The sequence below is a fragment of the Semicossyphus pulcher genome, unplaced genomic scaffold (assembly GCF_022749685.1).
Source record: "Semicossyphus pulcher isolate SPU_LCO1_2020_fin unplaced genomic scaffold, fSemPul1.0.p SCAF_5, whole genome shotgun sequence".
NCBI classification, from domain to species: domain Eukaryota; kingdom Metazoa; phylum Chordata; class Actinopteri; order Labriformes; family Labridae; genus Semicossyphus; species Semicossyphus pulcher.
This window is the reverse complement of record NW_027211726.1, coordinates 29,971,164-29,999,035: the sequence shown is the minus strand read 5'-3', so window position 1 is coordinate 29,999,035 and position 27,872 is coordinate 29,971,164. Positions and strand designations below refer to the sequence as shown.

Below are 27,872 nucleotides of genomic sequence, written 5' to 3'. Positions count from 1 at the left end.
AAACAGTCGCACTCTGGTTATTTTAATACGATTATATAATGCATTGTTACGTATGTTTGTAATGTGACTTTCAAAAGTCTGAATCAAAGATAACTTGTAGGTTTTTAAATTGTTGAAAGGGGTTGAATGCCAGAGTTTGCAGTAAAGTCTTGATTTGGTCTCTTTGCCTGGATTAAATATACCTATTCAGTATGAACATATACGATACCTACTGTTAACAAAGGACTGAGTTACAACTTTCAACATATCCACTCTAATATCTGCGCACTTTAAAGTCAGGCTGCTCCCTCATACTGCACATAGCACTTTATATCATGATTGAACACTCCTTTAATATCCACCATTAAGAAACCTGGTGCCTCCTTTAATGTTGCTCTGTTGTATCGGATTTTTTTAATGCTTTTTTATTCTTTATATGTTGCGTTTTAAGCATTTTGAATTGTTTAAACGTGTTAAAGTGTTAAACTGTGTTTTATATGGCATATATGTGCACACGCAAGTCATGGACAAATTGCAGGCAAAGGGCAGACAGGAAAGTATTTTTCTATTCTATTCTATATAATTAATCTGTAAATATAATGTTAAACATAATTATTTGTAACTTTATTGTAACTAAAAACCCATTCAAGACACATTTAAGTAATATACAGAAGTGTAATATTTTAAACATCTAAAATCATTCCTAACCAGCCACATTTAATAATGATGACCTGAATTCTTTTTTAAGATTAATTTTTTAAATTTTTATTATTTAAGTTTCTTCCTCTATTTAAGGAGACAGGACAGATCGTGTCAGAGACAGGAGAGGAGAGAAAGGGGATGAGCCGCGGCTAAGGGCCGAGGGTGGGAGTTGAAGCCGGAGCCGTCGCATCGAGGACTGTAGCCTCTGAACATGGGTCGCATGATTTAACCGCTGAGCTAAACTGACACCGCAACATATCCACTTTCTATATCTGGACTATGTAATTAATCTGTAAATTTTATGTTAAATGTAAATATTTGTAACTTTATTGAAATTAAAAACCCATTAAAGGGTTCAATTGTTAAATAATATATGGTAAGATAAGACAGAACGTTATTGATCCCAAAGGAAATTATAGTAGATAGCTCCAAAAATACAGTACAACTTAGAGAAAGACAAAACACTACTCAAATATAAGTGAAAATATAAAGTGTACAGGTTAATGCAGACGAGACCGTGCCTGATAGAAAAACAATGTTACAGTAGTTATTTACAGAAGTAGGCAGGAAGTGATGGTAGCAGTTAAATTGACAGTAGTATTGACAGTTATTACGTAGTCGATAGTTGATAGATAGTGATTGATATAGAATGTTCTTGTACACAATAATTAAGAAAAGAATATATTGGTCCTGATACTGCACATGGTACTAACATGATTATGCATTCTGTAAATATCAACATGAATACAAATATAAATGTGGCCATAAAAGAATTATTGCACATAATGAACATAATATAAATGGAAAAGTAATATTGGACATATATTTTTCTATTCTGGCTGTATTATGTTTGTTCAGCTCAGCGGTTAAATCCTGATAACAGGCGTTTTTGCCCGTTTCTGCCTGTATTGATCGAGAGAGCACAGTGGATAGTGTCGGAGACAGGGGAGGAGAGAGTGTGGATGACACACGGCAAAGGGACGGGGGTGACAGTTGACCCCGGGGCCGCCGCACTAAAGGCTGAGCCTCTGTATGTGGCTCAGCTATAGCGGCACTCAAGTTACAGCTTGAAGGACAGAATTTTTATCTCTGTGATGAACGGATAAAAAGTTCAGACATTCTTGAGATCAAAGATTCAACAATTCATGCTATGTGCACTAAACCAAAAAGTTGCTATTTTACACTTTGAAAAATCCAAATTGAAGTTTGTATGATTTCTTTTCCTTCTTTTTTTATTGATGTTTTTATATTACAAACAACGGAAGACACAGCATCACAGTATTTTATAACTTAACAAAGATATGTTCAGTGTCTTGTTAGATGAAATAAGAAAATAACAGACCATGTTCAACCAACACAGACATTTCTCCTCTTACATTAGACCAACTTTTTAATACAGCCGCAACATTAGACAGAATCAATAACCCAAAAAGTGGAGAAATACTAAATAAAATAAATAAATAATATATGGCGCATTTTTACAATACAAAATTTTATTTATAAACATTTGCTTTTCAAATTTTTAATTTTGCGTTTGGTTAAACTTTTCATAGAAACTTCTGCATTTTAATAATTTAAAAATAACTAAAAACAAATAAAGGAACAGATATAATTTAGTTTTCATTATCAAAAAGGCCCAAATAACATGGGTGGTTGTGTTTGCTTGTTGTATTGTTGTATTATTCACTTTTAAGCCAGACCAGGTGTGCGGATGAAAAACTTTTTTATGCTGTGTTTAAGGTGTATTTCTTTTTCTTATATCAACATTTGTATAAGTGAGATGTTGTTATTCTTGTTCATATTTCTTGTTGCACACTGGTGTTTGATTTGGTGCGACTTTTTATATCTGACTGCGATGGGACACGTGACTAAAACAACCGCTTTATCTACAACCTTAATCACAGTAAGGAAGCACATACGGCCCAACATGTCTGCCCTCCATCTGATGCCAGCAGCGTCCATCTGTGTTTAACATATAGAGGCTTAATGGGTTTACCTTGACATTGTACCAGTCGCTAATGAAGGACTAATCAAGTTTGAGAGCTTGCCAAAGAAAAGATCCACATAAACAACAATTAAAGCTCCGATCTTTCTGAGAAGCGCGGTAAGACTTTTAGCGATCACTGAGAGGTCGTTGATACTCAGAGGAAGCCAAAAAGAAATAACAGCTAGAACACAATGTGAGTGTCATACGGTGTCTGCTGTTGATCACTAATTACAGATATCACTAAAAGAATGGCGTCAGTACGAGTCCACTTCCACAAAAGTCACAAATATTTCTAAATTCAGTCACTTAATATTCTGTTTTTTCTCTCATAACATGTTAGTGCTTATGTTCAACCCAGAAGTTACCATGAATTTCACAAATCTCATAAAGAAACTGATTAAAATCCACACCCTACTGAATTACTGCTGATGGAAGTATTCAGTGATTGACTGATTGATTGTCGAACATGTTAATAAAATAAAAGTGGATAAATATCTAAAGTAAATGTAGTAAATCTAATCAACAACATCAGCCGTCATATTCAACACAAAGCAAACAGAACATGATCGAGAAGGAGGATGAAGGTTGTTTTTCCGCCCTCTTATCTTCTTTTCAATAACTATAACACAAATACACACCCAGTGTGAACAGTTGAAACAATAAATACATGAATACATTAATAAATGTAACAATCTCCCCTCCCCTTCTCTAACTATTTAAAATGTTTTTGTACAATTGCTAGAATAAACGTTCGATGTTCAAACTGTTCCACAAAGTGTCCTCTTTATAAAAGTATGTCACATAATTCATCTGTACATAAATACTTTATTGTAAGTGCCATAAAAACTTTCAAGATAAAGACTGATTATTATTATTATTATTAACATTTATTTTATAAGGGGCCATGTATGATATTAAACATAAATGTTACCATTTGATGCATTTGTTCTAAGAACGTTCTGAGAATGTCACGTGCAATGTTCTGGTCATGTTTTGAGCGGGAGGTTTTTATTTGGTTCGGAGAACGGTATGTTTTATAAATCTTGTTCTGACCGTTCTCATATCCTGAAAGATCCTCAAGATGTTGCAGTCAGCATGTTCTACCTTTGTTTTTATTTAACATTGAGCAAAAGGCGTTCTGACATCCCAGGCCTCAATAACATACTGAAAATATCTTCAGAACGTTGCAGTCAAAACGTTTTGTCTTAGTTTAAGTTTTAACGATACAAGAACTTTATTTGAAATGATAAACATCCTTAAAACGTCCTTTGAATATTTGATTAAAACGTTGTCCTTTAAACATAATTAGAACTTGTAGGTAATGTTAATGTAATGTAATGTAATGTTAATGTTAATGCCGATGTTATGGGAACGTTCCCTGCTAGCTGGGGTACCAGAGTTAGAGTAACCATGTTACAATGCACACATAATACAGAATGACGTAGAGCAGTATGTTACAAACACACACACATACAAACACACTCCCTCTCTCTCTTTCATACCCACACCCTCTCTCACTACACACACACAAAAAGACATTTAAATAGAAAGATATCTGAATGCGTTTGGAATAATGAAGTTATAATGACAGGAAGTGACTGTTTTTGAGCTCCTTTTATTTGTGTTGTGGTCAGTTAAGAAGAAATTGAGAAGTCCTCACAGTCACAGATTAAAAGTGTAAATCACACAGGAGGGAACAACAAGTGCCAACAAACAGCTTCAGGTGCGATCGGACACAGGTGACGACAGGCAGTGCACAGAGGCATGAAGAAGCCGTTGTGTTTTGTTTGTTTGTTTTTATTTTTATCACCTCTATCATCAACAACAATGTAATTTGTATCGTCGTCACGTCATTTTATTGAAAATGAAATAATAAGAATGAAATAATATTTTCACGAGGCACGGCAGAAGTAACAAAATCTGATATTTTTATGTTTGTAAATCAGGTGTGAACATTTGAACTGTGCATAAATCATATGGTTCTTAATTCAGAATATATATGTATGCATATTCACTATTAAACCGTTTATATTCACTGTAAAAGTAAACTCTCATTAACTTCAGTGTGACTCTGCTCCCTGCAGAGATTCTTTATGCACAGGAGGAGGCCGCGTGTGTTCCACAGGGACTGTGTAATTATGTTTATGCAGGTCTATTCCAACATATAACAATATTTACAATTAGTATACACGACCCGTATTCTTCTGTGAACCTGTGTTAAAATGAAATTAGCTGGAGCGCTGGTTTAGCTCAGTGGGTAGAGCGGGCATCCCATGAACAGAGGCGAAGTCCTCGCTGGTTCGATTCCGACCTCGTCCCTTTGCTGCGTGTCATCCCCACTCTCTCCTCCCCACATCTCCGGTCTATCGTCGCTGTCCTATCAATAAAAGCAAAAGGTAAAAATGAAATACAATAAATTATCTTGTAAACAGGTACTTACAGACAGCTCAAAGATAGCAGTGACAATACGACATTTGTAAGCTAACACAGACAAGATCGGATATTATGTGCAACTTAACTTTATTTATAAAACGCTTCTCATACAAACACGCAGCCCAAAATGCTTCATTAAACTGACAGAAAATAAGATTCGAAATGTAAAACAATAGATCAAAGTTTTCAAGACTGAAAAAGGACGACAAAATGACACTAAAAAGTTTGAAGTCATAAATTAAAATCAGAGCAAAGTAAAACAGACGGGAGGAAATAAATGCTGTAAAACAACATATAGAAAATGTCGGACTCCATGACATGACTCCAATTTAAAGCCAGATTAAAAGACTGCACTGCTCGGCCCTTTCAATAGAACTGTCACGTTCACCTCGGCCTGCTCTGGCCGGATCTGCGTGCTCCACACTACACAAACACTGTCATGCAGATCATCGTGTGCTCCACAACTAATGAGATTAGAAAGCCAGCGCTCCACAGTCAAAGACCTGGCACTTCAACAGGAGTCGGATGGCATGTTAAGGTCGCTTTAGTGTCATATTATATCAGGACACATAATCGCGGAAGGATTACAGGATAATCTGTGCGCAGGCTGAAAATGAACTAAATTGGCGGTGAAAGATAAACAGGCGTGCATTAAGAACAAGCGTATAACAAAGGAAGCTCTACTAACTTTAAACGCTTCACTTTTCAAACAGACGTTAATGGGCTTTTTACAGTTTGATTTAAACATTAGAGGAGTCCAAAAGCAAACATCTGCTAAAGTTAGGATCTAAAGACACCTGGTTGTACCTGATTTTAGTCAGTAAAGGGCTCTCACAGCAAAAATTTTATTTCTGAATATTTTCAATACTACTCCGGCTTCAAAATGATGGACGTTTTGTGACGGTCCGTAACCTACAAACCCAATAATATAAGTTTTAATGTGCAGCTCGAACATGAGACCATACAGGGAAGTTGGGTTGAAGAGGGTTTAACACTTTACGATCTGATATGTGTGTTTGAGTTCATCAGGGAACCCCTATGAGAAATATTTTTTCCAATATTTAAGCATCAATCAATTTAAGACGCTTTAAGATCTTATTGGAATAAACATGTAGGTCATGAGTCAATTTGTTTTAAATTGGGTGGCAACATCTTTCCTTATCACATTTCTTTAAGTAAGTAAACGTTAGAAACTTTAGAAATGTTTGCTAAATGGCAAATAAACTTAAAATCTATAATGATATAAAATATGTTGAATCTAAAAGTACATAACATCAAAAAGAAATGCGACTCAGAGAGAGGAACAACCTTTAACTCTTTTTGGTACAATCTACTTTGTGCTCAAACATCCATATGAACCATGACATGGATTTTTCCTCCATAATCCCGTCCTTCATGAGTATTGATCGTGCCTTTTCTGAAAGACGCGATGCCGAGCGTGCAGACTGGCTTCCTTTGGCAGAGTTCAGTTGAGTGCAAGCAGCAGGGATTTTAGAGCCAAAACTGCACGCATCTTCTCTCAGACTTGGCCATGTGTTCACTTGTCTGCATGTCTGTGGAGCCACCTCTTTGATCCATGAAGCTGCAACATGTTCGGGGTTCTGTATCGGGTTATCTTAAGAAGATAAAACAGCACAGACGAAAAAACTGTTTCTGATTGTACTGTGTATGCCTTATTTAGGTCAACGGTACAAGTGACCTCAGGTACTTTATGTAGTTTACCTCTGAAGACTGTCGATGGTTTAATTCAGACTTTATTATCGTTGGGTTTAACATGATTATTAGAAGGTTTCTGCTGGAAACAAAAACATATCAGTGACGATTAAATAAAGAAGAACTCTATAATCCTCTATTTTAGTTTGGCTCTCTCTTTATGCTATTAAACTGCGATAAACTTAAAAAGCATCTGAATCCTGGGTTTACGAAAATTCAGGGACCTAAAATAAGTTTACAGGTTTATTTGTTTTATCTTCTCTAAATTACTTATTTTATTTAAAACTTCCTACAAATATAAATCCAACGAAAAGGGAACAACAATGAACCACCTTTGAATTCTGTGTATCTTTGATTAATGTGTCGAGCAAATCTCCAAAGGTGCTCCCTATAAAATCATCTTACCTGTAAGCTGCATATTTGACCAGTGCATTCATTATGATTTATGTTACACCCCACCCGAAGGCGACCCCATGGAGCTGACAACTATCCATCATCTGACCCAAAAATAACCGGGTGAAACACCTTAAAACACTCAAATACATGATATTTATTGAAGGACATTAAATTAAGATGAACAAAATCAACAACACAAAATCACCACAGCAGCCCCCCCCAGCCTCCTGAAGCCTCCTGTCTTCACATGTCATGACCGCGGTTGGTAAGCATCTGAGACCAGGTGCACCTCATTGAGCAATCACCTGGGAAGAGCTGGGAAGACACAGAACCCTAAAAACACTGAAAAAACAGGGAAACATACGTACAGCCATTATGTGAAACAAATCGGTTTGAAATAACGATAAATAAAACACCTGCTCCAGTGAAAAGTGAAAGTAAACACAGACAAATAAAATAACTTGTACAGGAAGAATAAATAAGTTTGATATGATAGCAACAGGTCTGTGCACATTTATCCAAAACTTTAACACATAAAGATAAAAAAATCAGAAGCTTCTGCTTTTTCTGTTTACGTTTGTTTACGTTTGTTTTTGTTTGTTTTTGTTTGTTTGTTGTGTTCCTGTCATGGCAAAGTCGCATCAGTGGCATTTCAAAGCACACAAACAGATTGTTCTATTAACGGCTTTGTTGAATTATTGAAGATGGCATTATGACTCCAAACTGATACACTCCCTCGCCATAAGGCTGATCCCATTTGTATTGAACAGGAAGCCTAATCAATATGTCTGAGTGTCGCCGGTGTCCAGGATAATCGCTGCATTGTCTGACACAGATCACGCAACGTGCCGCTCAGCGTGTCGCTCGCGTGTCCCACACTGCGGGGAAACAGTATTGATTTGGCAAATGAAACACAGTCTTATTTTAGGCTGTGATTAAACCACTGAATTATTTGTAAAGAGAATTGTTTTATTTTGAAAGATTCTTGTTGAAATTGTAGAAATAGAAAAGTAATAGAAAGGACTACTTGCCTGTTTTTTATCTTACTTTTTAAATAAATAAATCATTAAATCAATGATAGTGTTGCTCGTATGTTTAGAGCATATATAATTGATGTGGTCTTAATGTGGTTTACCCGGTAAGCTCTGTTCTTTATTCTCAGTAATTCCCAAACAAAAACACGCTCCAGCGCCCGCTCCTTCCCAGATAAATACATTAACTAGCCGCTCCAGCCTTAATGGCTAAAAGTCGGGTTATGCGAGTTAAACACAAAACCCTCCCTGAAATCTTCTTAGTGTCATAAAGTTCACTAGATAGTTGGCGGCAATAATTATACGACACTGACCTTAGGGAGCCTGTTTGTGGATTCTGTTTAAAATACCCACGGGATAAGCAAGTTGGTTAGCAAACACTGGTCAAAGGTGAGGGGTAAGGAGAGGTTTCAGGGTCAAGAGAACAGCTCATGACATGATAAGATGACCCTCGTCAAAACGCTCCCAAACTTAAAACAAAAGCTTTTCTCAGACTTTTCTTCTCTTTCTTTGCGTTGTTTTCCGGCCGGCTGATGTTATTAGATGGTGTTTACTGTTTCTAGGTGAGGTCTTAATCTGTGACATTGCCACTGTCTGCGGCACATCGAGGATTTGTGGAGTGTAAGATTAGAGCTCTGCGTCGTCATAAATCTCTGCTTCCCAATTCGGCCGGGTAGTGGCGGGTGGGGCAGCTGCTAGGTGAAGTCTGTGGTCTGCGGATTTGTTGGATGAAACGCTCGTGCATCTACACAGGAGACCTTCACCTGTGTGAAGCGGGAAACTCCTAACTGTCACATTCTGCGGGCTCGCTGCTCTTTTTTTGGAGCGGATTATTGTTTTTTCGAGACTTCCGTTTCTTTTTTGAGAGAGCGCACCGTTCTCGGAGTCCAACCACAACCTTTATGGTTATCTGTTGTGGCTCTCCATGATGAACTACTGCATCCCAGACATGTATGAGATGCCTCACCCTGGGGTGGGAGGCTACCCGGTGCAGGGCAGTGGGGAGCACTGCATGTACCCGGGCGAGGGGCCCGGGTACGGACACTGCGAGCCCCAGCCGCTGCACCATCCGCCCTGCATGGAGCAGGCTTGGCCGCCCAGTCAGCACTACTCGTGCTCGTACGCTGGTGGCCCGCCGCCTTTTAAGAGCGAGTTTTGCAGCATGGAGATCCCTCTTAGCCACTTCCACCACCAGCCTGAATATTTCCCTGAGATCAAACCTGAGTTCTCACACCTGCAGTGGTTGCAGGGGGCGCACAAGAAAGGTATGACGTCGTATTTGTGATTGTTTACATCTTGTTGGTGGAAAGTATTTCTGGTGTGGGCAGAAACGCTGCATGTGCACGAGAAGTTTTGAGCTTTTAATCGATTGATGGAATAGATTTAGCTGTTTTGTGGTTGTCTCTCTTGTGTGTGAAGAACATGTTTGTAATGTTGTAACATTCTTGATAATCAGCGATGACTCCTCCTTGATCAATGCATCAATGATGTCTGGGATTTTCAAATTAAGTCTGATAAGCGTAAATCCAAGACTTAAAGCGCCATGCGGCGACACGTCTGTGACCAGGACTTGGTGCATTTGATGCTCAGAGTGTTTGACTGGGCCGGGCGGGGGAGGGGTTCCTTATTGATTGACGGGGCAACAGAAGGCCGATGCAAGAAAATCATTGCTTTCTTAATAAACCCAAAAACAGGTATTGATCAGCTTGTTAACCTCCGGTCAGAGCGCTGAACTCATTAAGCCAAATCCCAAAATGGGGCCAGGTGTTCACCCACTGGGTTTACTGGAAGCAGCATGGTTTTCTATGGAAGTCGTGCTAATCAAATAGTAGGTGTGCAGAAGTCGGCCAACTTTTAAATCCTCCTGTACGGCTTTTCAAAGCGGTTTAGTGACTGGCACACATTTAGATATTGCAAATCCAAATAACGTAACCGTCGATAAACTGTGTGTAAAGTATCCTGTTAGCTTGTTAGCTCTCCTTTAAGCACCATTTGTTTGTGCAGTTTCAGCTTTATGATCCTACATGAAGGAAACAAAGAGAAAAACTAATGTTACACACATTACAAAGTGACACCGTCATTAAAATTACCTCCTAATATTCCAGCAAATTTAAGATTATCGCCAACAACTGACATCAAATTGAGTTTGTTTCTGGAAAATGTGAGCATGTTACACGCCCCACTGAATACACAGCAGTAAAGAAAATGTTGTTTTCATTTAAATCTAATATTTACCACCTGTTCTTCTCTGCAGGGTACATTCCAAGTTACCTGGACAAGGATGAGCTATGTGTAGTGTGCGGGGACAAAGCCACGGGCTATCACTATCGCTGCATTACCTGTGAAGGTTGCAAGGTAACACATTCAACGAGGTCGTTTGATGTGCTGCTGATTCCGTTTAATAAGACGTTTCAGAGCTGACATCTCCGTCTGCTCCGCAGGGTTTCTTCAGGCGGACGATCCAGAAGAATCTCAACCCGACCTACGCTTGTAAGTACGAGGGGAAATGTGTTATCGACAAAGTGACCAGAAACCAGTGCCAGGAATGTCGCTTCAAGAAGTGCATTGCAGTGGGGATGGCAACAGACTGTGAGTTTTACAGGCTGAAAGTGCCTCATGTTCTGCCTTAAAAATGTCTGCTGTTAAACTCGTACACTTAGACCACATTCAGCCAAAGGAAAATATTTTCTTTCTTACATTTTTAAGACAAACTTATTAAATAATCAAAGAAGAAAACTGGGAAAAAGCTCTGCTGCAAACTCAGTGAAGTATGTTAATCCAATAACAGGGGAGACCTGGACTGTGCTCCGTGCAGGGGTTAAACTGGGCCAGGGCTGTCTGCGGGAAAACTCCGGCACAGAGGCCCTTAATGTCACCTGGGGACACTTAAATTTAGCATCTTTTGTTCATACTTGTACACATCATTATCATGCAAAAACATGTGTATTTTGTAGCTGTAGAGAACATAGGCCTAAATGAGGAGATGTAAGAACTTAGATAATAGAAGTATTTTGCATAAATGTACTTTCTTTTAATTTCCGGAGGTTAAAGTTGCGTTAACAATTGAGTGAAGGAGAGAGTAGGCATCTCACCAACCTGTTCAAAAAGTGGACGAGATCACTACTAATCTATCTTAATTAGATTTTATTGTCAGTGCTTTTCCACACGGCCATCCATATCCCTAATGGCCTTGTTAAGCGTATTAGTGTTCGGAGCAGCGGGTTCTCTAACCCTGTTTTATTTTATTTACAGTTGACTGAATGGTAATCAGATTTTGAAACCACAGAGCTTCAAATAAACAATACCAATTTAACATCTGGCTACAGGTTTAGCATATTTCTGTGGACATTTACCATAAAACTTTAGCATAATAACTTTTAGAACATCATTGGAACTGACTCGTTCTAAACCCCGCCCCTTTTAACTCAACTGCTCTTTACCTGTTATTCTTAGCAAGATGTTTTATTAGCTAGAAGATGGTAGAAGACATTTTACTTTTGCCAGTCTTTTACTGAGGGGGATTTTTTGTGCACAAAGGAAATATTGACACTAACAAATAAATTGTTTAATCACAAAATTAATTAATTTAAATATGCATTCTTAAAACTCTCCTAGAAGCCAACAGCAAAGACTACAGCCCCACGCTGTTTCACTCTGAGGTACAAAATGAACCCCAATTAAATTATAGTCAAGAAAATAAAACAGGCACAGCATGGAATATTTAAAGCTCCCCTCCAGTGAAAATCAAGTTAAACCTTGTAAACATCTCCATGTGGTGTTCTTCATGTGCTACAAGACATATCAGGGAAACATCAGCAGTCATCTCCATGGCTGGGCCCGTCTGCTTTTAAACTGCAGTTTACCAAGGACAGGCTGAACAACACGTTTTCAGATTGGCAGGTTTGTGACGTCACAAACCTAAGGAGCCAATCCTGTTAATGGACGGGGTGACGCTACGCGTATTATTATGTGTAACCTATGGCAACCACTTCGGCGATGAGCGAGCCAGCTGTAACCACTACTGACTACTAACGTTAACGTTACTACTACTAATTACTACATTTCAAGCTAGCTAAGTTTCAACAAGTTGCCAGTAAACGATGGCAGAGACGTGTTTTGATTGGCGGTTGTAAATGTGCACAGTGGGCGGGGCCTATGCAGATTCAGGAGTTTTTAATGAGGGAGAAGGAGGAGGTGCTTGGGAGGATTTTCACAAGGTAATTTAACGTATTTGCAGAAAAATAACTATCAGACACAATTTATTATTTCAAGCAGAGCATTTTAAATGTCTTAAAACATGACTGGAGCTGCTCTTTGAAACAGTAATATTATGTTATATTATTAATAATAATAAAGTAAAGCTTTTGAATAGTTTCTAGCTGCTTTTCAATGTGGTCAACTGTGTTGGAAGACGTCTAAATAATCATTATTTTAAATTCTGGCAAAACAAATTATCAAATATAAACTTTGCATAATTTTCTGAAACACAAATAATGACAAAGCAAAATGCAAACTTAACGATGGAAATATTAAGATCATTTTACAGTTACATTTTTGTATTTTTGGTCACTACATTTTTATTAGATGAATTTATTTTAGTGGAGTGGAATAGTGTGGAAGTGATTCACGTTGACATACCAAATACACAATTATAGATATATAGATATATATATATTTGGACAATATAGAGCCATGACAAGAGATTATCATCAAGTAGATATTCAGAAATGACTTCACGTTTCCTAACCAATCATCACAAAGGTCACTTTCAATCACAACGTTACCTGTAGATGCTTCAGGAGCATCACTTCAAATATAAAACCACCTGAGTGTGTTGGAACAGTTAATCTGCCTGTTTTCAGATTTCAGCAGCATCACCAACTCATCATCTTTCCCCTCCTCCTCCTCCTGCTGCTCCTCATTCCTGTCCACTCTCATTGTCTCCCTCCTCCTCCTGCCCCCTCCTGCTCCCTCCTTTCCCCCCCCGTCAGTGGTCTTGGACAACAGCAAGAGGCTGGCCAAGCGGAAGCTAATCGAGGAGAACCGGGAGCGCCGTCGGCGGGAGGAGCTGCAGAAGACGGTGTGGGACCGACTGGAGCCCACCCAGGAGGAGTGGGACCTCATCCGTATGGTGACTGATGCCCATATGTCCACGAACGCGCAGGGCAACCACTGGAAGCAGAAGCGGAAATTCCTGGTGAGACATCCTCCTCCCTCCCTGCCTCCCTCCTCACCACAGCCTTCATTGTATTGATTACCCTGCCTTATCCAATCCCCCCCCCCCCCTCGACCTCCCCCTCCCACCCCTCACAGACCCCCCTCCACCTCATGCCCCCTGTCTCCTCCACCACGACCACTGTTCCACTGTTCCCTCTGTTAATATGTCCATGTGTTTTTTTGTATCTCCTTGTAGAGTGGGGAGAATTAGCTGGACGATGGAGAAAAGTGTGTTCCTCAACGCAGCAGCACTAATTTATAATGGAACATCTTATTCTTTGTCTTTTTTAATGTCTTTGCGAGCAACGACGCTTAATCGCTAACACTAATAACCTGCTTTTTTCGTGCTGTTTTCATTTTTCTCTCTTTCTGATTGAAGCTTTGATTTCACTCCTCACACCTCTTTTGACTAATTTTGTTTTCCTTTCTTTCTGTGAAAATCTAATCGCTCTGTCCAGATTGAAAGTCCGTCTCAGCTGTTGACTTTATCTTGGGTTTCTATGGCGCGATCAGGCCGAACACTCGTTAATGCATGAATGTTTTTTAACCTGCGCGGTAAACGACACATGCGACACATTTGACACATTATGTGCGTCACTTAACAGCCAAACTTTTCCGTATTGTAGGGTTCACACCACCAAAATATTGAAGTTTGCCTTATTTATGATTCATGTATATCTTTCGGTTTCTCTGTTGGTTTTATGCCGAACAGTTCTGTCACGTAGCGCTCACACCTTTAGAAATATGTGCAAAAATTATTTCTACTGAAGTTTCGGTTATTTATGATACAAAACTACATTTCCGTGTCGTCGCTGTTCGTCGGAGTGTGTCAGAGGACCTGTTTGACGTCGTGGTCCTGAGTCTGAATCCCGCCACAGAAACCCATCTTGAATTTCTGTCCTCACCTGTTTTCTATCTGCACTCTTTCATCTGTCCTCAGTTTAACTTGTTTTCTTTTTAGTTGGCTTGACACGGGTTCTTCATTGAAACTTCACGATTCCTGTTGATTATCCAACAGGTCGAGGAAGCAATGCTTCTTAATGAAATAACATGTAATTTATTCTATACTTCTGACCAGAGTGCAGCGGGGGTGAAGGAAACTAAGGTAAGAAAAAGGAGACAAAAGTGTTCGTTTAAATTGATTCAAGTGATAATCTCAAAGATTTCAGTTTGGTTCTCTTTGGCGGCACCGTATGGCGATAAACATTTAAACTGTTTGCTTCATCTGAGCGTCGAGTTTCTTTTTCTTTGGATTTTCACTTCTTGTTGAAGTTGTATCTGTAGTCATCCATCTTTTCTTTGTTTGTTCAGCCATAGTAGATTACTGTTTACTCGCAACACTTGCAGAGACCGGAAAAAACGCTGCTTAGCTCCGCCTACCCTCCCTGGCAGACCAACCACTGCTGGGTGATGAAAAACGGGTCACTAACTGAGCGCTTGTGGTCGCCACAGACACCCTGTCCGTAATACTGCAAATGCAATCGCTTTCATCAGTGGGCCATAGGCTCAAACACCGTTCAGTTACCTCATTTGGCGTTAGATGAATGAGATGAAAATCTTCGAGATTATCACTTTAACTGCTTTCATACTGTGTGTCGTTTCATCACCAATGTATGTGTTAAGGATACAGTTAGATTAATTTACATGCATAACACATTCAATTAAGTGCATCAGATAAATGAATGTTACATGTCTGTAGTGATGCGTCCCTGTTTCTACATCTTTACATCACCTTAAACCAAAAGGCTTTTTACCATAAATGCTTTGCGCATCTTACCTTAAACTTCATGCATAATACTGACTTTAATACAAGTTTCAAAGGGGATTGTTTCAGTGTCTAAATGACTTACAGGTACAACCTTTTGCAATTGCTCCAGTAGATGTATTCAGCAGCGACAGCCTAATTAAAGTAAGTCCAGTTAAAGTGCTTTTTTGTGCCACTGGCAGGCTCAGAGTCTGACAACATTACAGAGACAGACATTTTATTTTAAAGATTAAGATGCTTTTTTTTAACCAGCCGGTGCATCGCTCTCTTTGAAGCCACCAAACTCCATTGACAAAAACGGCCGTTTTTCCTGCCGAACACAGGAGTTTCCACTGGTCTTATGGCTTGAGAGATGAAACAGGTGTTTTGGTTTAAAAGTAACATCCTACCCTTTAACATAAAGGTCCGTCTCTGTAGGGATCCTGAGCCTGTCAGTGGGGCAGACGTACTTTGGTCAGTGCATTTCCCCCAAGGATTCAGTGCAGCTATAGCAGTCTGCTTGTTGAAGCAATCTACTGGAGCAATTTCAAACCTTTTTGTACCTGTGTGTCAGTTATTCAAGCACCAGACTCTTAATAATAAGATGTTAATATAGAAGCATGCTGTTTTGTTTTTGTGTTCAAACCTGGAAACTGCCACAGACCGTCTCTCTCTGTCTTCGTTTCAGCCTGAGGATATTGGTCAAGCGTCCATGGTCAATGCACCTGAAGGAAACAAAGTGGATATAGAAGCCTTCAGTCAGTTTACAAAAATTATCACCCCTGCCATAACCCGAGTGGTGGACTTTGCCAAAAAACTGCCTATGTTTTGTGAGGTAAGTGAAGCTGCTTTAATGGAAACATGTCATTGAGATAAAGGGTTCGTGATGCTCCCTCTGGCGGCTGCAGATGAGTCTGTTGGCGACTGTTTGTACCTTGTTTGACTTTCTAATCCTGCAGTCCCGTTCCAGTGGATTTAAAGTAAAGCCAATAATATACTCCTTCCGCTTCTTAATGCTAGATTATGTTTATTTCAAAAGTATTTAATTTGAACGCTAGTTAAGTCTGATTCTGTAGCTGTTTCAAAAATACACAGGACACTTGCGTGCTATCGCTACCTTCGCCGTATTGTCACACTGACAGTGCTCCTCTCCTTCTCACCAGCTGCCTTGCGAAGATCAGATCATCCTGTTGAAAGGCTGTTGCATGGAGATCATGTCACTTCGAGCGGCTGTCCGCTATGATCCTGAGAGTGAGACCCTCACGCTAAATGGCGAGATGGCGGTCACGCGAGGACAGCTTAAGAACGGAGGCCTGGGCGTGGTCTCGGACGCCATCTTCGACCTCGGCGTATCGCTGTCCTCTTTTAACTTGGATGACTCCGAGGTGGCTCTTCTACAGGCCGTCATCCTGCTTTCATCTGGTGAGCTCCGTCTGTGACTCTCATCACACCTGCGTGCATGAGCTGATGACGGTGTCGCCGTCTTTTTTTAGCCCATTTAAGCATCACATTTGTCCTCTGGGAGATCCTATGTGTCACTTTTTTTAATGTATTATTGTGGATTCAAGAGACCAGGAAAGCAAAAGTCTATTATCGGATTGTACACAACAAAACAGAACAAATAAATCCGGCTCTGTCCACGCCGTCTGCACAGATTGTGTGAACAACACTCCCCTGACACTAAATCCATACCAAACTACAGCTCAATCAGTTAATCAGCATTAATCATTCTGAGGAGCTTTGTCCGGCACCCTTTTTCTGTGCCACGCTCTGCATCTCATTGAAGATCAATACTGTTCTGCTGCTGTGCTGCACATGCAGACATGACACAGGGATAGCCTGCCCATCTGTCTGCTGCTCTGACACACTTCCAACAGCCACCAGGGTTCAATCAATACACTTATCAAGACAAGAAGGCTCAAACCAATAACTCTGGATTGATGCTAATGGTGCTAATTATCTGTAAGGTTGACTTTCTTGTGCAGAAGCTTAATTCCTCTATGTATAATTTATTTGTGAAAAGATTCCATTGAATGTTCGGATCATTTTAAACAATCAATAAGTCATGAAAACAGGAGACATACGTTTCCTAATTGTCTCCCAGGGTTCAGTTTTCAACACAACTTTGCTGCTGTTTGAGGATCTACTGCTAACATCAATTAAACTAAGTGAGAAATACTTTGTACATTGCAGCTGCTCAATACAAACTAGAAATATGAAGAAATATAGAAAATATAAATAAAGTAAAACTATTTATGGCTGTATGGCTTTTATTTTTCCGTCACTCTGCCTGGCAATCACTAACTCCACCTTGTTTACACCCTTTTTTTTGTACACATGGTAAACTGCTGTATGAAATCTTCTGACCCACACCTCCAGCTGTTTTAGCCACTTTATGCTAGATTGCTGTAACCGATACCACAAAAAAACAAACACACAGATCAACAGTAAAATTACAGATTTTTTCCTATGCTGTCTGGAAGCTTTAAGGAGAGTGATGTAAAGGCTGTTTTGGCTTTTTAAAAAAAAAAGCATTTTAGTCTTGAACTAAAGGTTTATCTGTGTAGGTGTCCTATCCTGAGCCTGTGAGCGGACGTTCTTTGATTGTCTAGAACTACACTGCAGCCATTGCAGCTGCCAGCTAAAGAAATCTAGTCCCAAAACTGTTTGTACTTTTTTATCATTTAGACCTCAAAATGTGTAAAACAAAAAAGCTGTAATTTTTAAATCATAAGAAAATAAATATTATTGACCTAATCCTGCAAGACAGTAACCAATAACCTTACCGCTGTGTTCTTGTCCTCAGATCGGCCGGGCCTGAGTAGCGTGGAGCGAATCGAACGTTGCCAAGAGGAGTTCCTTCTGGCCTTTGAACATTACATCAACTACCGCAAACACAAAGTGGCGCATTTCTGGCCCAAGCTGCTAATGAAGGTGACGGACCTGCGGATGATCGGCGCCTGCCACGCCAGCCGATTCCTCCACATGAAAGTGGAGTGTCCCACCGAGCTATTCCCTCCTCTCTTCCTGGAGGTCTTCGAGGACTGACCAATGGATTTTAGCGTATGTGTGTTTGCGTGCATGTATGTGTGTGAATGTGTGTGTGCGCATGCGTCAGCGCCTGGGAACCCTGGTGGTCTCAGGGGTGGAACCAGCAGAAGGCCCGTCACAATGAACTTTCTATTAGCACTACTGAGTGTCACTTCATTCCATAGTTTAGGAGTAGCTCTCTGGTCTAGTTTTGTATGGAACCATTCCTTACGGTGCGGGTACATGTGAATAGCATTTTGTTCTTTTTTTTTCAGTTTGTTTTGTTGTTGTTATTGTTGTGGATATAACCTCTCACCTCGGATTTTACTCTAGGTTTTTTTTTGTGTTGATGATTGTACAGTTGGCATAATGGTGATTTTATCAACACTTGTTCATTCGTTTAGAAACCATGCAAATGTTGTATTTTCCTTCCTTTATGTTGAAAGACTCAAATGGCTGCTCACCTGATGCACACAACAAGACATTGTTAGCGATCCGTTAGCCTTTCCTCCCACCTGCTCGACTTTATCCGCCCCGTCTGTATACATTCAGTTATCATCTGGTGTGTCTGAACCGTTCGGTTCGTAACCAACGTGTTGTGACCTGACTCATTAATAGCAACACTCACAGCTTACACAGCCTCTGTGAGTCTCTGGGCAGCCGAACATCACAACTCGCTATGCTGCGTTCCAGAGATGACGGAAAAATCTGAATTTTAGCAACTGAAAGCAGAACTCGGGTTAGACTCAGCTTCATTCACTTCTCTGAGATGCCGTTACTTGATGTTACATTTACATGGCAGCATAGAAGTGTCAACACTACACAACCATACTGTTAGACTTGTTTGTAATTCTCAGAACACACGTTTTTTCAGTGAAGTATGAGCATAACTCTGCCCAGTACTTATCTCTGTTGTTGCAGGAGTGCTGTTCAAGCCACTGAGCACATATCGCTATATATCATGGACAGTAATTGCCGTTGCACTATGACAGAATATTAGGGCCGTTGCAGAAGGGAAGAACACATTTAATACTAGACTGAAAGGGGACAAGACACTTTTGGAAATGCATGAGCACCTGCCAAATGAATGTGAAGAATGTTTATCTGAGACCAAAGTCAGAAATATGCAAGAAAACTCTTTTTTTTCTGAAAGTTAACAACATTGTTTTGCCTTCATCAAACCAAACTCCATCCAAATATCGGCTCATTTAACAGTAACTTAATTTTCTTAGCATATATTCAAGCTCTGAAATGATCCGGTCCACCTAACAGTCCATCTGTGGTCCAACTCTGAATTCAAAACCGAAACAGTCCGAGATGCGTCACAAAAAGGGAAGCATGTAAAACCAGTAGTTGTTGTCAAAGGGCTTCCTCGCTGATCTTAACTATGCTAATGAAATAATAACTAATGAATCTTTTAAAGACTTTATAGAACAAAAAACACCACGTCGCTTTGTCTTATGCAAGACTGAATACCTCTGGATTTTAATGGAGGTGAATCAGCAATTAAATGACATCATCTCAAACATGAGGAAATAGTTTTAGGCACTATTTGATGACATTTTCTAAAACAGTTAATCAGCATAAAAATAAGTGATAAATCTAATCATTGGGGCTGTGTATTGTCAATAATCTGGTGATACGATACGTATCGCGATACAGGTTTTCTGTTCAATATATTGCAATATATCCAATACTATAAACATGGTAATATATTGCGATTTTTAGTCTAATTAAAGGGGGAAATGAAGCTGTAACATCCAACATCACAGCATTATTTTTATGCAGTCTGAGCTAAGGAATGTACATTTGCCAACATCAGTTAAAAATCTTTGCATTTTCACTTTTCATTTTAGAGTCGCTACAGTGTTTTGAAAATGGAAGCAGAATCAGAAATCGATATTCTGATCCTGACGTGCATTGGTACTTTTTTTTTGCAGCCCCTTAAAGATGCATCATTGTAAGTGTTGCATGGCACAAGTGTCACTTCTTCCATGGCCCGAATACTCTGTCATAGCTCCATTTGAAAAAAGATCGAGTCCATGTTTTATGCCTGTATTTTTTCAAACTGGACCATAGAAACACACAAAGGTTGTGATTCCAGCCTCGCTGCTGGTGATTCAGACTTCCAACATTGAAAGGAACGCAGCAGCAGCATCAACACGAGCTTGTTCATCGTTGCCAGAGACCGTTCAGGACTAACTAAAGCACATAATGACTCTGATGTCAGGAAACAGACAATCATATAGTACTCATATGTTGTGTAACAATGCCACATGCTGTGCCAAAACCAAGTGAATGATGCCCTCCTTATTGAACCCCTGCTGGGCTTTCATAGCGATACCAAGACTTGACTGATTTATGCTAGTTAGTGCATGCCGCTCAGAACAGAGTCGTCCCTCTGACTCGTGCTTTAGTCCGTGTTAGCTGCTCCTACAGTTTTTAATGTCATCTCTGACATGTGGCCTCACATGTCCCACATATGATTTCAACCTCTTTTTCTGTTTGTTTGTTTTCAACTCCCTTCAAAGTGGGAGCCATATGTTGAAACAGTGACGTCATGGTGCTATGGTGGGTTTGGGAAACGTCTGATTGAACTGTATTGTTATTTACATGCAGCAAAAGAACATTATCTGTTGTGTAACAGCCCACCACCCTCTTATGATGGCATGCATATACACTAACACACAAACATGCACATAGACAGAACATACCTGTACACATACTGTACACATGCAAATGTATGCATGTGCCTGGATCAGATATGGGTCAGACCCATCCACTGTGACCAACCGGTGGGATTTTGCAGCCAAGTGAACATTGGCCGGTCCAAAAAAAAACAGTATGATTCATCATCAGCGAGGTACACTGAGAAAGCTGGTGAGATTGTGAAAACGTAGCGCTCTTTCCTTCTTTTATTTTAGCCGGTATGTTCTCTTTTTGTTGTTGTTCTCAAAGCCTCTCGTTGGTATTGTCGTTTGCAATGTGACAGACATTTGCTTTGTATATCTCGCTTTTTCAAGCTTCACACTACTCCTCAAAAACAGCTTGTGTTTTATTTCTTTCTCTCTTTTCTGTGAAGTGATGCCTTTTATCAAAGCAATAGACTTGCTGCAGTGTTTGAATGACCCGGACCTCACACACACACCTCACAAACTGTACAGACTCAAAATAAATGCACAGACAATCAGAGGGAGAGAGATGGACAGGGGGGAAAAGGCACCCAGGCTCAGGCGGCCCGGCTGACATGTAGGGCTGGACTGTGCTGAGCCAGAGCCATTTGGAAAAGTAACATTGGCTACGTTTACATGCACTCCTGTTGTCCTGTAGAGGTCAAAGTGTTAAGTTGTTTGCAGGAGCCTTTGATACCCTGTGACTGAGCCTGCTGGGTTCCACTGATAAACCAGTTCACAGAGTAGACCTGGTATAGACTTACAGCAGAAATCAAAATGATGTCCCATTAGCTAACACTCTTTTGTATTCCTGTTTGAAAGATAAATTGCCCAAAATATCGCAACAAGCAGCAACAACTTGGACAAAATAAAGAAATTGTGATGTCAGTTATCTCGACCAGGGGCTGGCTGCACAAACATGCCCATGTTTGACTGATTCATAGAGTCTTAACTCTCCTCTTTGACTTATCTAAAGGCCACTTTGAACCAAAAAAGAACCAGGAACTAAACTCAGGAACTAAACAAGGACCCTAAAAGTCCTTTTGCTGCATTTGCGTTTCCATTGCATCTGAAGAACCGTGAAGATCGGACCGGCAAATCACACGAGCAAATTAGACGTAAAAAAAAAAGTGCAATGGGATGACGGCGCCATCATCTGGTTGTCTTTACTGCTGCATGACTGTTAGGATCTTCTGAACCACAACTCACAACTAAAAGTCTCCGTTACCTCTTTTTAAAACTTTATGGACTTTCAGACCAGTCTCAGGAATTTGGCTGCATAACGTCATTTAAATGTCACCAACATTGAAAGGTCAAACATTCTAGCAACAACTATTGCTTGCTCGCTGTCCGTATGAACGCTGTCTGGAGGTAACGTAAATACTTTAGACCATTAATACATACTACCTCAGGAGCAGGGACTTTTTGGAGGGTGCAGACAAATGGCCCGGGAACCAAAATAGTAACAACGTTCCTTAAGTCGAAATGCAAGTAAAAAAAGTTCCAGAGTTCCTGTAAATATTTCTGTGTTCCTGCAGAGGTAAAAGGCCACAGAGTTGAGATGTACAAAATAAAAATGGAGTTATTTCAAAGCTGCATTTATTGATTTTTTTTTTTACAATGTTGTTTGGCTAAGTTGTTACAGCAAACTGTTGCACAGCTGGGCATGCAGCAGAAATAGATTAGCATTAGCATTCAATAGGAGTAGAGTTCCTCTCCAACCTTATCAATACATGTCTAATTTGCACTCTCCTTTTAGAGTTAGTGTCCAGCATCTCCTAAAATACATATCTAACCATTTATCTGCTACATATTTTTATTTCTTCACCAGCTAGTCGCTACCTTTGCCAGGAAAAAGGGATGAAAGTGGTGAGACAAAAAAGACAAGAAACTACTATTGAATACACAGAATAACAATAAACTAAAAAAGAGTTATGGAGTCATGTAAAGGTCAAAAAGGCAAAATAATATTCACAAATAATTTCACAGTCCCAACAGAGACTGTCTCCCTTCTTTCTTCCGTCAATAATAAAACTGTTGTCGGTCACCAGGAACGCGTACGCTAGAATAAGTTGCGCCCTTATTGGACAATCTGGCTTCCTCTGATTGGAGGTCAGTGGACAAAGTGGAGGTGAGCTGATTGGCTGGTTAGCTGAGACAAAAAGAAATGGTCAAAACGTGTGTCTGTAACTTGCAACTCGTAGCTTGTAGCTTCAGGTTCGTACATGCAGATAGGAAATTTGTGTGTCTTTAACTCAGACTTTGTTAAATCTCAAAGTTGAAAATATTGTGGCACAAATTTTAAGTCCAGAAACACAAACGGTTTCTGCTGCTACAAAAACTTTTTACACATTGGCAAATCTTTTCTTTGAGCGTAACATTTTTCTACACAAATTGACAAATTCCCGAACTTGAACGTGTGATGACAATTTTTTTTTTACGGTTTCACAAATTTAGATACATGCACACAAAACGTGAAATACAACTGCAGGCTGTGAAGATTATATGTGAACAATATTTTGCGAGCCCAAAATCTTCTTGACCTTTATTTGACTCCAAACAGAGTTGGGTCATAATTGTCCTGGGTGACCACTTTGAGGTTAAACATCTGTTACTATTAAACATATTTGCTCTGTCTCAATTTCCAGTAGTCTGTAGGTACCCACACGTGCATCGTGTGTGCATTTCAACAGGGCAGTGTTGTCTTAAACAAAACCTTGGTGCACTTAAGAGAAATGACAAAGACTGCATTTAACTTCTTTTAAAGGACAATTGCAACCTTGCAGAGCTCTATCAAAATCTGACAGCGATTGTCACAAATATCACAAAACGTCTGTTAGCTTTGTCGCTAACTTGATGTCAAAACCATTTTAAAATGTGTAGAATGAACTTTGTGTGCACCCTGTTTTATGTTAGTTTAAAATTCAATGCTATCTTGAACCTGTCCTTCCCTTTAGCTCCATATCCAATATGGCCTCTGCTGAGAGTGAGAGGTGTTCAGCCTTCCATATGCAACCTTTTCACTGTTATTCCCATAATGGTGGGAACGGAAATAGGCACTTGGAATATTAAGTGTAAGAACAGAAAATTTAGGCTTTTTATGAAATGATCAAAACAATGTCCCTGTTGCCCCCATAAACTCTGCATTAGCCTAAGTGGTTTAGCCCCCAAACCCACCACTCGTTCAATTATCACAATGTATTTAGGACTTCCCCAGTGCTCCTCCTCCGCATTAGCTTTTACGAATCATGGTTTGTGGAATATTTTCAACGATATCCTTCAGTTAGCTTTCAGTGAGGACCTCAAGCTTCATTACCTTTATGAACAAGACAACTCTGGAGGAAAGAGCTCTCACTTCCTGTTTATGAGCAGTGAGGTTAAGATTAAGAGAAGAACCTATGCGTAAAGACTGGAAGGTAGATGGTCTTGTGAAATTTAGGAACTGTGACACCAGTGTGACTTTTAGATGGGTCTAAGTCACTTGTGCAGCCAGCCCTGAGTCTGAACTTTGAAGGTGAGTTTCATCTTCTGCATCCAAGATTCTTGACAGAGATGTTTTGGCACTGCTTTGAAGACATTTTCCAGGCCAGAGTAACCAGAACATTCACTGCCTGGCTTTTCCCGAAATGCATACAAAGGAACGAACAGCATCTTGTGCAAAAAAAAGAAAAAAAACTCCAAAATTTGCGTGATAAAAACAACATTCACAAATCTGGGCAAGTAGCTCAATGAGGGTGAGTTTACATAGCAAAGCAAGCGACCAAAACTTAACCCCATTATTTACAAAATGTATTTGCAGTAACCTAAAGCTGCATAAATCCGTTTTCGTCCAGTTTTGGTAGCATCATTTCCAAACAAATCACACTCATATGACAAAGGATGGCCTTCAAGTTGACATAGCAAACATGTTAGCAAAGGTTAGCCTATGCGCACACCTGTGGACGTGGAGCGAGCATTACTTTAGAGCTTTGTCTCTGGTGACATGATGAATGTAACATTAATATTTATTCTCCATCAATCTCCATTTTGGTCTCAAATAATATCTGATAAATCTGGCATTTTACTTGCTTCTGCACCGCAAGTTCTTCATTATGGTTACCGGCTAGCCGCTAACTTTTCTTTGGTGGGTGATTTATCCGACCTTTTTGCTGAAAACTGCCACCTGACAAAGGAGTTAATGGGAATGTTGAGGAATAACCAAAACAGCGAAGTCGTTAACCATAAAACCAAAACAGTTAGCTGAGATGCTAAAATGCCCTGAAGAGATTAAACGCTTGTGATGATTTCCTGTGGGTTTGTCATCGAAAGCGACTCCTTAAGGCTCACCAACAGCCACAAAATATATTTTAATATAATTGTCCCATTTTTTTTGTGTCAGTCGCTTTGAATTTCAAATGAGTTTCAATTGGATGTTTATTTTGTGCCTGCGCAAAAAAGCCTTCAAATTGTGTTGACAGAGTATCTAAATCCAGAAAGTCTGTAGGGGTGTCGGTCAGAGTCACTGGATAAGTCAAACCAGTGACTGTACACAAGGATGGACGACGCGTCTCCACCTCCTCTTGTTGTTCAAAAGTGAAGCCAAAATCCCCCCGCAGCGGGCGCTGCCATCTTGCACATTTGTATCCAGAGTGTGTGCAGTAGAGATCGGTGGTTGGAGCAGCAGTATTGGCCTCCCGCCCCTTCCTCTACCCAAAACATACATTTACCTTGTGGCCTTGTCGTGTCGGAGCCCTCAGGTGGGCTCAGTCTGCAGCAGAACAGCTTCTTGTGTCGGTCTGAAGCAGATATTCACGCTTATGAAAAGTTCAATGACTGTGGTGTTAGTGTTAGTTACGTCTCCTCTCGCCGTTCCTCCTCTGCTCTGCCACTCGGGAACAGAACGCTGCAGGAGCCCCATTTGTCAACAGAGCTGTCAATCATGAGGCCACGCCCCCTTTCTATAGCATCAAATAACTAATAAAAAGTAAACTTGTCAGAGAAATTAACACTTGGACATAAATCAGCATGATAAGAACTAACTATAATGACAGAAACCATGTTGGAGAAAAATGTATTTGACGTGTATTTTGATTTTATAGTTTGACTCATGTCTCATCTGAGGAGGCGGGCTTTATGAGCTATACTGCAGCCAGTCAGCAGGGGGCGATAGAGAGGGTTTGGCTTCACTTTTAGCGAGCTGTCATGTCGTCCATCTTTTTATACAGTCTATGACTGGAGTTCAAGTCGAGTGCAAGACCAAAAGTTTAATTACGTTAACTGACATGAATAACCACACGACATAATGTGACTTAACGTATTTTACAGTTCCCTTTATGTACCATTTTTTTTAACCAAAACCACAACATGTTTTTGGTACCTAAATATAATCATACTGTGACCATTTTTTTGTTATGTTTAGGCACCAAAATGACTGTTTGAACATAGCAGCAAAAAAGAATACAGCAACGTTGACGTCTGGTTTCACGTGGGACATAAGAGCGGTCCACTGGGTGAAAAAGATTCACACAATGCAGAAAGACATGAAGGTTACCGGGACAGTAATGTGTATCACTACCACAAAATGCAGACGAAAAAGGCTTACATTTCGGCGGCACAAAAATTTGCTCCAATTAAAGAAGAGCAGTTTGAAATTCGTACTGACTGACATGAAGAAGAAGGAGTAACGTGTCCATGAACACGATTCTCTATGTTATATGCTTGTGACTGTTTCATGAACGGCTGTGAGCTTAGGTTGTTAGATTACAGGAAGATATGACTCAATGTTCGTTTAAAATTAATAATTATTTTTGACAAACCTTTTGTAATTTATGATACGAATGTTTGTGGTTTTTGTAGGGTATGTGGAAAGTGGAGGTAACGGCCGTAGAACATGTTGAATATTTACACGTCACACACCATAATTACTTGAATTTTCATATGCACAGAGCTGTTGCTGCATGTAAACATAGTCAATGCTGACTGCTGGTTCAGAAAATGTTTACTGTTCCTTTAGCGGTGCCAGTTCACTGTTTTCTCTCCCACGAGTTGTTGCTCTTAAGGTTACTCAGTTACAAACCAATAACAAGAGTTGCACCATAGAAAAGCTATTTTACCGTACAAAGGAATAAGGATGTATATTTTCAGACTGCAGATTTTTTTTACGGATGTTATTAGCATAATATGAAAATATTGTTTTGCATAGCGTTAAAAAAAAATACAGTATCTTGCTCTCAAATCCATTTCCACATCTCCGCAAAAGAATTAAGAGCAAGACGTTATAAATCATTAAAAAACACTTAAAATAGGTCATTAGTACAATTAAAAAAATCAATGATTACTGTAGCTGGACTTCACTGTCTGTACAAAGCAGCACAGTTACACATGAACACATTTAATGACAACCTCTTGGTCAAAGTGTAACCAGCATCAGAGAAAACGTCATCCACCGTCGACACAGATTTCTCTCCTTGTGTGTTTGAGTGTCTTCTTGTCTCATCTGTTCAACACGTACTGGAAAACCGTCACGGAGAGAAAGGGAGAAAAAGTGTGTATAGGTGTAGGAGGAGTGAATCTGTGGCAGCAAAACAGAAGATGACAAATTCTGTTTTCTAAATTTGCTGACTTGCACTCTGCTTTTTACTGGAAACCTGTCCGGTAATGATTGTCCAGGTCTGGACAGTGTTTGTAACATGAGCGAGGAGGACCTCTGGAGGAAATGATTTATGCTCATGATGACGATGATTGCAGCTAATGTGTATTGGCTCTTGAGAATAAAGATGGTTTTGAGAGAATTCGTCTTTTTTTGCTTTCGTTTTTGGTGCAGTTTAACATTCTCTTGTTTTAACTTGAATGCAGGTGATTAACATTTTTGGATGCCTCCACCCTGGCAACAGCTGGTTTTCAGGTTCACTGTATGTCATCTGTCCCAATCTTGCGAATGAACCTGAACTCAAGGATGGACTGATTAGATTCTGGTGGCAACAGGTCAA

General features: G+C 39.9%; 1 protein-coding gene across 2 annotated transcripts in view; it reads left to right on the top strand.

The window, feature by feature from the left end:
• The window catches only part of thrb (thyroid hormone receptor beta), a 156,680-nt gene extending 129,013 nt beyond the window's left edge, over positions 1-27,667 (top strand). For both annotated transcript variants that reach the window (XM_069681018.1, XM_069681017.1), the window contains exons 5-11: positions 10,496-10,596; positions 10,683-10,830; positions 13,233-13,438; positions 14,537-14,563; positions 15,891-16,037; positions 16,366-16,624; positions 18,009-27,667. In XM_069681018.1, the coding sequence (XP_069537119.1) occupies positions 10,496-10,596; positions 10,683-10,830; positions 13,233-13,438; positions 14,537-14,563; positions 15,891-16,037; positions 16,366-16,624; positions 18,009-18,250 (1,130 nt within the window). In that variant the 3' untranslated portion in view covers positions 18,251-27,667. The remainder of the gene's footprint in view (positions 1-10,495; positions 10,597-10,682; positions 10,831-13,232; positions 13,439-14,536; positions 14,564-15,890; positions 16,038-16,365; positions 16,625-18,008) is intronic.
• The last annotated feature ends 205 nt before the right edge of the window (positions 27,668-27,872 follow it).